This window comes from Convolutriloba macropyga, chromosome 3 (assembly GCF_964194025.1).
Source record: "Convolutriloba macropyga chromosome 3, txConMacr16.3, whole genome shotgun sequence".
In the NCBI taxonomy this organism is placed as follows: domain Eukaryota; kingdom Metazoa; phylum Xenacoelomorpha; order Acoela; family Convolutidae; genus Convolutriloba; species Convolutriloba macropyga.
The window spans coordinates 33,951,752-33,965,539 of NC_134470.1; the positions used below are offsets into that span (position 1 = coordinate 33,951,752).

A 13,788-nucleotide genomic window follows, 5' to 3' on the forward strand; every position below is an offset into this window, starting at 1 on the left:
TTTGATTAAATAATCATCAAAGCTTAAAAACACCTAATACACAAGAACCAACTGGTTTGATATTTTTTATATGTAAATTTCTGGTTGTTCAAAAAATATAAAAGTTTAACTTAAATTTGTTGCTTTTATAACCTACATATTAAAAATAAAGAAGATATCGCTTTGTCAGGGTTGCTTTAACATATATTGAATTCAAAATTGAACGAAAATAGGACAAATGAAAAACAAATAAAGTGAAACGAACTTTTTGCCTTAAAAACAAAACATGGTAAATGACTTGGTTTTTTGGTAACAAGAAATTTCCACTTGATGCTATTTTAAACTTTAAATTTCTGTGTAAATCTGTTTTCTTACCAAAATAAATGAAAATGCAATTTGTTGTTTTTTGATAAAGTTGTATCAACATCTAATTTCAAGTAACTCAAAATTTGGTTCAGGCTAACGATGGCGACTATTATTTTTCCATGACAGAAACAATTTATGAACTATAATTTATGAAATTTTAAGCATACATAGTTCGCTGCAGATTGACCTGAACAGAACATCTGCCAAGTTTGCTCCAAAGTGGAAAGGTCTAGAGTGAGTATGATCAGAGTTCACTTGGGTCACGCACCTCTGTATAAATGAACAACGAATGTTTGGCAGCTGAAAACTAACAGCAAGTTCTTGGCAATACTGTATTCAAATACATAAATATCTTTCAATCGACGATTGTCTTGACATAGATATTTTCGAACGCCAGATAGTCCGGACATATGAGATTTTAAACACATGAATGTCTGGACCTAGGCAACTCTAAACAAACGAACGTCTGACATAGTGACACTTCACCGCGTGAAAATTTTTTGAATTGAAACAAAAATTCCAAAAACTGATGAGCTAAAGTTTCACTATTAGCACTCTTTCTAGAGTAAGCACTAGACTATTTTTACCACATTGGTTGTAATGAAATGCCAATGCATAGCATCAAGAAAATAATGGTGAAATCATAATTTAAATTTGTTTGAAGAACGAAAAACAAAGTGAAATTTTTCTGAAATTATTAAACAACGAGTATTCAAAGTCAAAATAAAACACGAAAAAATGTGGCTTTTCTACTCTTCGAGAACTCTTTCTCTTGCACTCGTAGCTCAACAGTTTTCGAATGCAACAGAGAAAAATACGATAGGCAGAAATTGAAAAAAGAACTTAAAAACTTTTATAGTAGGAAAAAGAAAAGAAAATCTTTTAGTTTCTTCCTTTTTCTGCGCACCTAATTAAATAACTTTAAGATGTGGTACTTGTAGATGATTTCTGGGAAGGGGTTTAAGGGAAACAAGAACCAATCGAACTACTTTTTGATGTGCTTATAAAGCAGAAAACGGTGTTTCCAGAAAATTAAGAAAAAAGTGATATACATTTTTCAATTTACGAGAAAGATGAAACAAAACTTTAAAGGAGTGATTAGGTTTCATCAAATGTTGAGGGCAATGGCAAAAAAAACCATTATCTCAAACTTCATATGACAACTGATTCAGTTGAAAATTCATGGTTTTGACCAAACGATGGATATTTGAGACTGAACAATTGAAAATGAAAAGGCTGTTATTTTTTTCTTATCCAGTTAAGTATTCCTGATATTTGAACGTAATTTATACTTTAAGATCTTCAAATGGGTTAAAGTTAACTATTTACTTCAGTTAACTGAAAATTTTAAGAGAAAGCAAGTACAATTTTGCTTTCATTAATAAATATTAACAAATATCTTATTTCAAGTGAATTGATTTCAACATTAGAGTTATTGTAGCAGTTTCTAAGGAAGATTCAAATGCAAAAAAAACAATAAAAAACTTCTTGCATAGAGAACAAAAATTTTTATACATTTTTTAAAACGTTTTATTCAGAAATCTCTGTTCTTATCGCCACAGGCACTGTCCAGATGGTTTCATATGTGATTCAATGCAAAGTCGTTAGGATTCGTTTCAATGTTTTGCTTCAAAAAAATAAGACGATGCAATTTTTTTAAATGAATTAGAAGCATTTTTTCTTCTTACAGGAGTAGGAGGAACTCAAATTGCTTTCTAAAACAATCAAACTAAAGGCTCCAATTGATGCCTCCTTGCATTGATTGCGAGTGGAAACTTTGATTGCGAGTAGAACTAACAGCATCAGAAAACAATATTTTACAGAACGTAGAAAAAATTGTGTTTTCAACAGTGCTCCGTTCTATTCAGCTGATGCTTTTGCTGACTTTTCATTTTTTCTTTTTTCATTTGATTAAATAATCATTAAAGCTTAAAATCACCAAATACACAAGAACCAATCAGTTTGATTTATTTTATATGTAAATTGCCAGTTATTCAAAAAAATAATTATAAAAACTTAACTAAATTTTGTTGGATTTATAACCTACATATTAAAAATAAAGAAGATATCTCTTTGTTAGGGTTGCTTTAACTTGTATTGAATTCAAAATTGAACGAAAATGGGACAAATGAAAAAAAATAATGTGAAACGAACTTCTTGCCTAAAAAGACAAAACATGGTAATTGACTCTAATTTTGGTTCCGTTTTTTGGTAACAATAAATTTCCACTTGATGCTTTTTTAAACTTTTAAGTTTCTGTGAAAATCTGTTTTCTTACCAAAATAATTGAAAATGCAATTTGTTGTTTTTTGATAAAATTATATCAACATTTAATTTTAAGTAACTCAAAATTTGGTTCACGCTAACGATGGCGACTATTATTTATCCATGACAGAAACATTTTATGAACTCTAATTTATGAAATTTTGAGCATACATAGTTCGCTGCAGATTGACCTGGAGAGAACATCTGCCAAGGTTGCTCCAAAGTGGAATGGCCTAGAGTGAGCTTGATTAGAGGTCACTTGGGTCACGTACCTCTTTATAAAGGAAGGACGAATGTTTGACAGCTGAAAGCTAACAGACGGTTCTTGACAATGTTGTATTCAAATACATAAATGTCATTCACTCAAAACTATGTTTTTAATGATACCCAGGCTGAACTGTCCATATTTCCAAGGGTGGTGTCCAGACCAAAATTAATTCACCACGGGGCGCCGTGCGCTCAAAATTACACTGTCTGGAACCACAAATGAACGTTGTGAAGCCTGGACGTTGTCTGAACATGAAGTCTGGTCATAGGTAATTTTGTACGCACGGTAGTCTTGACATAGATATTTTTGAACGCCTGATAGTCTGGAAATAGACAATATATTTTAAACACATGAATATTTGGACATAGGAAAACTCTTTACAAACGAACGTCCGACATAGTGACACTTGACCGCGTGAAAACTTTTTGAATTAAAAAAATGCCAAAAACTGATGAGCTAATGTTTCACTATAGGCACTCTTTCTAGAGTAAGCACTAAGCTCTTACTAGTTTCTTTTCAGCCACATGCGATATGTTGTGGGCGAGCTGAAGAAGCAGGGTGGTAGAATGCAAGGAGCTAGAGTGGCCACAGGCAAGCAAGTTTCCTTCATCAGCAGTGACCTCAAAGTCATGTCCAAGTTCAACGATGCCAATCAGTTCTACATGAAACTACAGAGACTAGTACAAGGTTAGATGGCTAAAAGGTCTTCCCGGATCAATGTTTGTCAAAAAATGATAGTGGAATTACACTGAATAGTTGTTAAAAGATTCTTCCGTTAACATGTTTTGTGAATGCAGCTGAAAGCTGTCAATTTTTGCAAGATTTACGGTTTGTTTTCTTAAAGACGAGATATTTTACACCAAAAATTCATTAAGGTGGCGATGCATTAGATCATAAGTAAATAAACTAGTCCGATTTTGATTTGGTGTATTGCACTATTAGAGTAATTCACTAATTCATCGCAGTCACATTTTTCCCCGCGAATTTATGAGCTATGGTGCACAAGTTCGTTTCGATATGGAAGTTTTATTGCTTTAGCATGGCAATAACTTTTTTTACGATATCAGTCGATAGCTGAAATATTCGTTGTAAGAATATGTACATTAAATGCGACATGTTTTGATTACATGTAACATCAGCCACCAAGCGTTAAATTAACAGTGCGATTTGTGTAGTGTAATTTACAGTCCTTTATAGTATAATAGATTCATTCTTTCGAGGTGGTATCCTCAACAACTACTGTTACAAAATCTGCTAAAATCGAGTCATCACTATTCCATCAAGCGGTTTTTCAAAAAAATAAGGAAAAAAATCAAGCAAACATCGTGCCTTTATAACAGGGCTGGTCAGTTTTCATTGAAAAACACAAGAATAAAATAAGAATTACACTTTATAATTTGTGAGATGACTCCTTGAAGGTGTCCGTCAACTATTTAGCTGTCAGCGAGACTATCGGTTACTGAGAACCTGCTAGGCATTCGAGGCTAGAGGGTAGTACGATAGTATGTATCAGTGCTTCCTTATGGCCCGGTTTTGCGTGTCAACCACACTTGTCGCAGTAGGTGCTGTGGTTGGTGGTCCTGGCGCTATCCATTTGGAGGCAGAGATGCCCTTGAGGAGTCATCTCACACAATTCATGACGAGAAAATTGAGACGTGGCGGTATAACTTAGTCTGTTACGAAAAGTTAAATGGTTTGAAAATAATTTCCAGTCTAACCATTGGCTTGTCTGTCAAACGTTATAGCTCTCTGCCTGGAATTCAAAAACAAAATAAATTTGACCTTTGTGAAACATTGAGACAGTCAACTGGATCTACGGCTGATGTTTTCCGTTTTTTACACTATCCAATGACGTTTTCGACAACCCTGTTAAAGAGCACGTGTAATTTTAAAGTAATAACTTTAGTAAAAATTTGGCACGTGAGGGATAACAACTAAATTAAGCCCAACTCAGTAGAAAGTCACGGAGCTATCTTTGGTATTAATCAGTTTGTGGTCCGCGAGCGAAGTGATCTCAGATTAGAACCTGTCCTACTTAAAACAGTTCTAATTTCATTCGTGCGTTTGAAAATGTGCAATCATAGCCTGCTATTTTTTTCACAATTTTTGCGTTAGTCCAAAATTATGTGCGCTATGCTTTATAGCTATTGTTATCCTAATAAAATTGCAACGCTACCGAACGTTTCAAAGATCAGAATTCAAAGTTAAAACATAAGGAGATCAGCAACGCAGTTCACTTTCATGTCAGGAGTTTTTCGAACATTCATTTGCGTCGCAATTTGATGTAACTAACTGTAATCGGTAACACAAAACGGACAAACTTGAAGCTTTTAAATGCCAACTTTGTTGAGCCGTTATCGAAACCTAAAACGTTTTAGTCCACCTCTGATCTCACCTTCGTAGATTTATGATTTGACTATAGTGCACTCAAATGGAATGTGATCACACTCAACGCGTTCCTTATGTGACTTTCTCATTCTTAATTATGATCTTTGACCTGACCATTCAGAGCCAACAGTGACATGTGAGCAGATTTCCTCCAGACCAATGATCAACATTTGATGCCTTCAAATAACTCCTTGGGACCCTGTAATTTTGATTTACGAATGCGCAGGTGTCTCATCAGAGGTCTTTCTTGTATGTCGATCTCTGAGGTTTCTATTGACAGAGAAAAATCAATACTTGGGGGTCTCTGCCCAGAGAAATCCCAAGTCTTGGGTCTCTCTGCCAAGAGAATGTCCAAGTCTTGGGTCACTCTGTGCAGAGTACAACCAAGACTTGGTGACCTCTTGGCAGGCAAGACACAACACTTGGGATTTCTCTTGGCAGAAAGGACCAAAGACTTGATTTTTTCTGGACCGAGGGTTGGAATGGTGCGTTTTCTAGGTTCATGGGCACTTTTAACATAAGTTTGAGTAAATAAGTTTTAAAAATTAATTATTCGGAAACCGGAAAAGGATTAGTTGAACCGACCGCAAGTTAATTACATTAGTTTTTTCCTTAATTTTTTTTAATAAGTTTAGGTTTTCATTTTGGGATCTAACCAACAGTTCTGCAGGTGGCATTGACAGTTTTAGGTGTGAAACAGTCGAAATTTTGTTTGATCCACCTAATCTGCAAACGTTCCGTTTTTCTTCTGAACTTCAGTTTGCAGCTAATCTTTAAAACATAAGCGTGGGACCTATATGGAAATAAAACACTCAATTTTTACTTCTATCATGGGGATATTTTCTTAATCAATGAAGGTCAAGAGAAGAACACGTGATTACATGATCAGTTTACTTCAGCTTGCTCTGCCTAATTAAATTTTTTTGTATGTCTTTGGGATGTGCGCACTAGGTTGTTGGAAATATTATGTCTCAATAAGCTGATAACGCTGATTAAAAAATAAAAAACCATCAATCTAGAGCACTGAAGTTCCTCGATAGTTGTTCCCACCCAATTTAGTGCGGGATGAACTATATTTTCAAATGGGTTTTTGGTTTGGCCGATCGATAATTTTGGCCGACAAATTTGGCCGATCGACAATTTTGGCCGATCGATATAATCATCGTAGAAATTTGTGAGTGGTATCAAAAGAAAGCCCGTCCAGCGTAAAATATGAAGTTTAAAAGATTACCTCGATTAATTTTTGCTTTTCATAGGGAGTTATCTAGGTAGAGGTTTTGCTAATATTAGACGTAATTCAGCTGTTTTTATTCACATTTTCTGTATTTTTAACCAATTTTGTCAATTTGGCTAAAATATTTTAAAAATTTTAACTGTAATATTATTCATATTATCTCATAAGATAACGGAGGGTGGTTGAATTGTTCAATCAGAGTTTTTTGGCTAGAATTTTTAATAACTTTTTCAAAATTTCTGACTTTTTTCGTCAAAACAGGACCAAATTTGCATCTTTAGTCCACTTGCTTTAAATTAAAAGTAGGTACCTTAAAACTGCGGCCATATTCTTGTCGTATCATATTCTGGTTAGGCTTAAAACAGAGCTAGTTCTACTCCCGCTGGCTTTAAGAGCCTTCTGGAATTATATTTTTCAAATTCAAACTCGATAATTATACAAAATGCATTATTTATTTTTGACACACTTCAAAATTTTTGTATGAAAGATGATCTATTTCTTAAACATTTGAACAACTGAGTTTTTCATTAGACGCGCAGCAATATCTGGGTTGATCTTGATATCACCATGGATCCTTACGATAAATAAATTTTTAGATTTTAATGGGGCCCAAATTTTTTTTAAAAATATTTCCGCTATGTAATTGTTTTTTATGTAAAATACCGACAAGAATTTCAAATCAGGGCTAAATTAAAGATGGATACTATTTACAAAAAAGGAGTCCCAACGAGATTATTTTATTGTCTCAGAATTGAACTCGTGGTTTTCATGGCTCGTGGTTTTCATCAAATTTTTTTGAAAATTTTGTGGACTTCTTGAGTTTTTCTTTCATTTTTATACTTTTGCAGCCCAAAGATCAAGTGTCCCCATTATTAAAAATCCAGATGTTTTTGTATGATGTTTGAATGAATCTAGACATTTCCGTTAGTTGTTATATATTTTCTGTTATCCCTTTGAATATATTTGTTTAAGAAAAAATTGGTGAATTATTGAAGTTTGCATACTATTTTATTTTATTTCTCTTAACTTCGCGGGCAGTCTCAGTAAAAACAGGAGTAAAATGACTTCATATGAGTTATAAATTGATGTCGGTAACGTCTTGATATTCAGTTGATAGTTTCTTTGTTTTGATACTCCACGTTTTACATTTTTTTTTGTTTTTGAGCTCTTTTCGTTTTCCGTTTTTTATGAGTTCTTTTTGTTTCCTTGTCGAGTTGTCACATTATTGACAACTCCAATTGTAGTAAAACATAGTGGGAAAATGATGAGCGTTGCAAAAAATCTTATCTGGATGTGTTAAATATTTTTGTTGAATAGTTTTATGCTTCTTGGCTGAGACCCATTTATCTCAAAAAATTTTGTAGAATTTTTTGTTTTTGCCTCTTTTGTCTTTTTTTCGTTTTACGCCATATACCTGATGACGAGAGTTCTCGATTGCTTTCCCTTGACATAAAACTCAACTCAGTTAAATATTTCAGGTTACAGCTGTTTGTTTTAATGACTTTCAATTAAAGTTAAAAATAAGATTGTCTGCTTTTTCTCTCCCCTAAAAAAACTATCTCCTTTTTGCTCTCATTTTCGTCACCTTGTAGCTCAATCTGACTGTTTAGAAGCTTTATATAATTTTGATGATTCAAATATTTTTTTCGCACTTTGTTATATTTTGTGACTGATTGTTTCGACCATTCACTTTCATAAATTTCTTTGAGATTTCTGTACTATTCAACTTTTGGGTTTCTTTTTGTTGTCATGTCTGCCTAGTCCTTTGATAAGGACGAGTTTTGGATGTTAAGATGAACGAAAAGTGAATATTATAAATATAGTGCCTTGAGCAGAGTGATGTCGTAAAAAATGTTTCAACTTTCGGCTTCTTTATGTATTTTTTGTTTTGTGGGGTCATGTTTTAGTCTCATTATAACAGGCCGAATTGGCTTGCTGAAGTGTTGCAACTGCACCTATTGTTTCTTATTGAATTCTATAATTTGTCATGACCTTTGAAAGTATTTGTTTTCAAAATCGTATTTGGGTTTGTAAGCTTCGTCTTTTTTTCTATAGTTTTTGGGCGCTTTATGGCTCAGTCTCTGTAAACACTGGTCACAGCCCATTTCCAGTGGGCTACAATTTTATCTTTTTGACAGTGTTAGTTTCAAACTATTGTTTCTTGGCTTTGTTACTACTTTTACTACGAGATTTCATAAAATGTTTGAGATTTTTTATTTGTCTGTACATTTTAAAGCATTTTTGTTTTCTTTTTAATTATAACATTAATCGTAAGTCCCATTGGCTTTGAAAATTTGCGCAATTAAAAATTGGATGATGACGTGTCTCAATTGCTTTTTTGGAGATATAGATGAACGTTTTCGAGATTTCAGTTGACATCTAATGACATCAATAACTGTGAAAATAATTGTTTTCAAAAATAGAAACGTATTTTTGAACTTTGCACCTATTTATTGTCGACCTGTTAACAAGTCACATTGAGGTGGTGCATCGCTTTCAATGAAGTATAGGTTATATTGTTTTGCTTAGGTTTTATCTGAAGCGATTTTGGTTTTTTATGATTTTTTTATTATCAAAATCGAGATTTGGTCGTAAATAAGGTTTGTTGTTTGATTTATATTATTGTTCTTTCTAGTAGTCCTTTTATCAGCAACTTTTATCGGGCCTCCAGCGTGGCATTAATGTATTCCATTGGTTGTTAATTGAACGATATGTATGTTTTTGAAAGTTTTCTATCTCTCATCATTTGGTAGCCAATTAAGTCAACAATCTGGATTAGCGGGGTCGGAACATTATGTGCGTACGCATATTAACGAGCCTCCTTGTTATACTTTCATCATTAACATTCGGAGATCCTTACTCTTCAAATCGGAACAAAAAATTTGTTAGAGTTATAATATGTCTGAGTCAAATGCAAATTACGTTTTATCTAATCGCGAAAATTTAAAAAAATAACTTATCAGGATCTAAATGTCAAAACAACAGCGGTGCTAGACAAATTTAGCAGAATGAAAATCGAGTTTTTAAAATCTGGTAAATTTGTAACAGAAGCATATCACTGTTCAACTTGATAGTTGTATTTTAACTGACACAGCTTTAATTTAGAGACAATCGTTTCTGTGTCCTCGCAATTCAATATCTGTTATCTCTAAGCAGGGATACACTACCAAACATTAGTGCACTTTTCACTGGTCTCCATGTTTTAAAAAATTAGATTTCATTATATGAGGCGAATAATGAACCAAACTGCTAAGCTAAATGTGGTTTCTTCTGCATCTTTGAGCAAATAATCTCAGATGAGAGAAAACTCGAATAATATAATTTTACGTCTCATCTAACGGAGTTCAAGCAACAAGTGGTGATGGCACTATTAGCTTTTTCTGGAAATGCCTATCCATCGTTCGTAATGACTATTGCGAAATTTCCGATAATTGACTTTGTTTTCTCCTTGAAGACTTTCTAAACACCGGCGTAGGTTATGTGTTTCTACATAATTTGGGTTACAAAATATTATCCCAGCTAGTATTCTGAAAATAATGAAAGTATCTCTGGCAAACTTTGGAACTATTCAGTTGTAATTCAAAAATGAAGAAAAAAGGCGGTTTTTGCTTATTTGAGAATGGCGAGCCCAGGTAGGGGCCAGCACAACTTAAACCAATCAACCCTTGTAAACTTTCAATGGTCAGTATTCAAAACCAAAATCTGACAGGTAGATTCCAACCTAGCAATATTTTTCTGAAAATCCGTGGTAATTTTATATTGAACATCAAAGTGTCATTCCCTGCCAGAAATGGATTGAATTTGTGACACTCATTTTGATTAGTTCCTACTAGAATAATGAAAGTACTATTCATACCCGGAGTGTCACCACAGAGCAATTCAGCACTGAATCAGCAGAAATCAATTGTTCGCAGTCCTGAATCATTGTGTTTCAAGTGTAAATTAGACAATCCTTCTGTGTAGCAGAATGGCTGACTGAACAAACGCTGCGTATACTGATTTTCAATGTGTCTTTGTCTGCAAAGAATGATTTATTAACGTGTCGGTCTCTCCGTAGAATGATTTATTAACGTGTCGGTCTCTGCGAAGAACGATTTATTCACGTGTTTCTCTCTGCGAAGGATGATTTTTTCACGTGTTGCTCTCTGCAATTAATTATTAATTAACGTGTGAATAAATATGCGAAGAATAGTTCATAAACGTAGTGCAAACAGAGCATAAACAGAGTCGAGCAAATAGTTGTCCTTTTCACAAATTTATTTTCGAATATGCCAATTTGAAAATTTCGAATTGCCCCTCCATATCGCGAAAATTCACGTTTCGTGCCTTTATCTCTCTCTCTCTCTCTCTCTCTTTCTCTCTCTCTCTCTCTCTCTCTCTCTCTCTCTCTCTCTCTCTCTCTCTCTCTCTCTCTCTCTCTCTCTCTCTCTCTCTCTCTTTCTGACAGGAGCTATACACAGGAGCTAAGTTAACATTCGCTGCCGCCTGCTACTACGGCTCGACACCACTCAGCTCCTCCTCAGTGGTGTCGGGAGGAGGTGTTGCTACTAGTACCGGTACCAGTAGCCACTCGTCCTCCAAGAGATTCTCAAACAGCACCTCTCTCTCTGACAGGATCAATGATTAAGAGAACATCCACGTCCAATATCCACATGGGAGAAAGAAGGGGGGTTGGGGTTGGGTTGGGATCATATTTTTATTGTTTTCATTAATAAAAGAGGGTAAGTTGCGTTAATAAATCAGTCTTCGCAGAGAAACGCACGTTTATAAATCAGTCTTCGCAGAGAATGACTCGTTAATAAATCAGTCTTCGCAGAGAAACGCACGTTTATAAATCAGTCTTCGCAGAGAATGACTCACTAATAAATCAGTCTTCGCAGAGAAACGCATGTTTATAAATCAATCTTCACAGAGAATGACTCGTTAATAAATCAGTCTTCGCAGAGAAACGCACGTTTGTAAATCATACTAGGCAGTAAAATACCAGCGAATCGTTCTGAATAAAAATATGATCATGGTAAAAAGTGCCATGATAAGAATTCTTGGAATAGTAAATTCCAGAATGAAATTTTAATGATTCATTACTGAGGTATCCTGTTTTCGAACTCCGGGTACGTTATAAATATTTGTGCTCTCTGGTCTAGACAAAACTTAATATAAACAACGAATCATCTTGCAGGAACTACTTCCAAAACAGTGCAAAAACTAAAAATATAAACTATTCCCTCATTGCAAAATCTTGTATAATTAATTTTTTTTGTTCAAGTTTGCAGTTGAAGTTAAAGAATAGTTACAGGTTGAACACTTTGACACACGGTCAATGTACCATTTGTGTAAGGATTTTTAATTTTTTTTGAACAAAATTAAACTGCAAGGATCAAAATTGGACAATGATATCAATACCGAATTCTGAGTTTAAGTCTAATAATTCTGCTGGAGGAGAAATGCTTTATATAATAACCATATCTATCAAGAGTCTGCGTCGTTTATTGGTATGATCTCGTTAGTATGAGCACAGCAGAGTTTGTACGGTTCGATCAGAAACTTTCCAGAGTCTACAGAGTCTGCTCAGAGCCAAGAAGATTAAACAAAAAAAGATGTAAATGTATGGAGATGTTTGCATGTAGTATAGATGTATGTATATAGTTTGTTAGTTCTCGATTCGGGCAGCTTTTGTCTCCAAAAATATTACTTGTGAGTTGTTGCTGGTACAAAACTGAAACATGTTTTCAGCAGCGTTTGAGGACTCGGGTGTTCTTGTGAGTGAGATTGACAAGATCAGAGACAAGTGTGATTCAGCAGAGAGCTCAAATAGCAGCTTGCAGGCATCAGTTCTGGAGACACTGATGAAGATGAAAAGAATCAAGAGACAGGAGGTTGACAATGCCAGAGATCAGAGCAGAATGTCTGAAGCATTGGACTATCATAAACAGAGCTGCGATTCCATGATTTGAGAACAAAACCTCGATGAAACAGAATGATAGCGAAGGACATCTGAAATAATGGTTCTGATCCAAATTTTTCGTCAAGTTTAAAATTATCAAAGTTTAAATCTGGATTTATGAAATTACCATCCCGGCCGAGTTGTAAATTCTAAAAAGCAAACTTACGTGAACGTGAGATTGGCAATAAGAGAGCATTGGATTTATAAAGATCTACGCTTAGAAACACAAAATTATTTAAGATAGGCGGTAACTATTAACAAATTAGAAAACTCAGCGCAGCTTTTGTACATAATTTTGCGTTTAATGCGTTCAATTTAGAGACGTAAGTTCAATTCATTTAACGCAAATTTATGTAAGAAAACTGTGGCAAACTTTCTAACTTGTGAATGCTAGTTGCCACTTATCTTGGCCCGGGATGGTCGACCGAAAATGGCATGAAAAGACCATGGTGGAAACATATAGCATATAAAATGACTCGAGAACTCAATTGCTTAATTTAGTTAACTAAACCAAAAAAAGTCCGCGTCTAACAAAAAAGTCGTGATCAAAAACATATGCGATTTAACTCTATAGAACGCTCACCAAGGAGAGCATTCTTTTGTAGCTTTTCGCTTTTGCTTTTGTAGAATTCAGACTCTGAGCGTATGTGATATCATACAAACCGTAAGAAGCTACAAATGAGATCCTTGCTAGGTACCTTAGGGTCCATTTTTAACCCTAATTTGCTTACCAGTAAATAATACTAGCTCGGGTTGCCATTTCTTAGTAGTCATACAAGGATTATATATGATGTCATACAAATCATAACGTATTTCCTAGTACAATCCTTGTATAACTACTACGAAATCATACATGATCCTTGTATAATTACCAAGAAATCAATTATGAAATTAGTATGGTTACCAACAATCATACATATAATTTTCGTGAATATTTTTACCATTTATGTTTTTATATATTTTATTCGGTAAGGCATCACCTTGTGATTCCCCGGCATCACTGTGTGATCCGCCAAAAGACCCTAACGTACAATATCATTTGCAAAGTTGGACACAAAATAAAAAAGTTATTCCAGAAAGATAACTAAAGTTGTGACATTCTCTGAAGTCAGTTGAAACCTACAAATGCTCATTTATAAGAAACACTAATAAAAGATTTTTCATATAACCTCAAATTTGTTTTGTCAATTTTATCAAATTGTAATGTTATTCTTTTAGCGCACACAAAGGACCAAATGTGGGTTGCAAATGCGATAAAAAAATTAATTATTTCCTCTGAACACATTATAGGAGAATTTGTGGCACCAGTCAATGTTTGATGTGTCATACATGACATTTTATGAT

At 34.3% G+C, this 13,788-nt stretch overlaps 1 protein-coding gene across 3 annotated transcripts in view; it reads left to right on the top strand.

The window, feature by feature from the left end:
* LOC142337024 (uncharacterized) overlaps positions 1-12,506 on the top strand; it is a 175,348-nt gene extending 162,842 nt beyond the window's left edge. The window contains exons 16-17 of one of the 3 annotated variants that reach the window (XM_075386056.1): positions 3,399-3,565; positions 12,234-12,506. In XM_075386056.1, the coding sequence (XP_075242171.1) occupies positions 3,399-3,565; positions 12,234-12,454 (388 nt within the window). In that variant the 3' untranslated portion in view covers positions 12,455-12,506. Of the gene's footprint in view, positions 1-3,398; positions 3,566-12,233 lie in introns of those variants that run through there. The other 2 variants (XM_075386057.1, XM_075386058.1) reach the window with 2 other exon arrangements.
* The last annotated feature ends 1,282 nt before the right edge of the window (positions 12,507-13,788 follow it).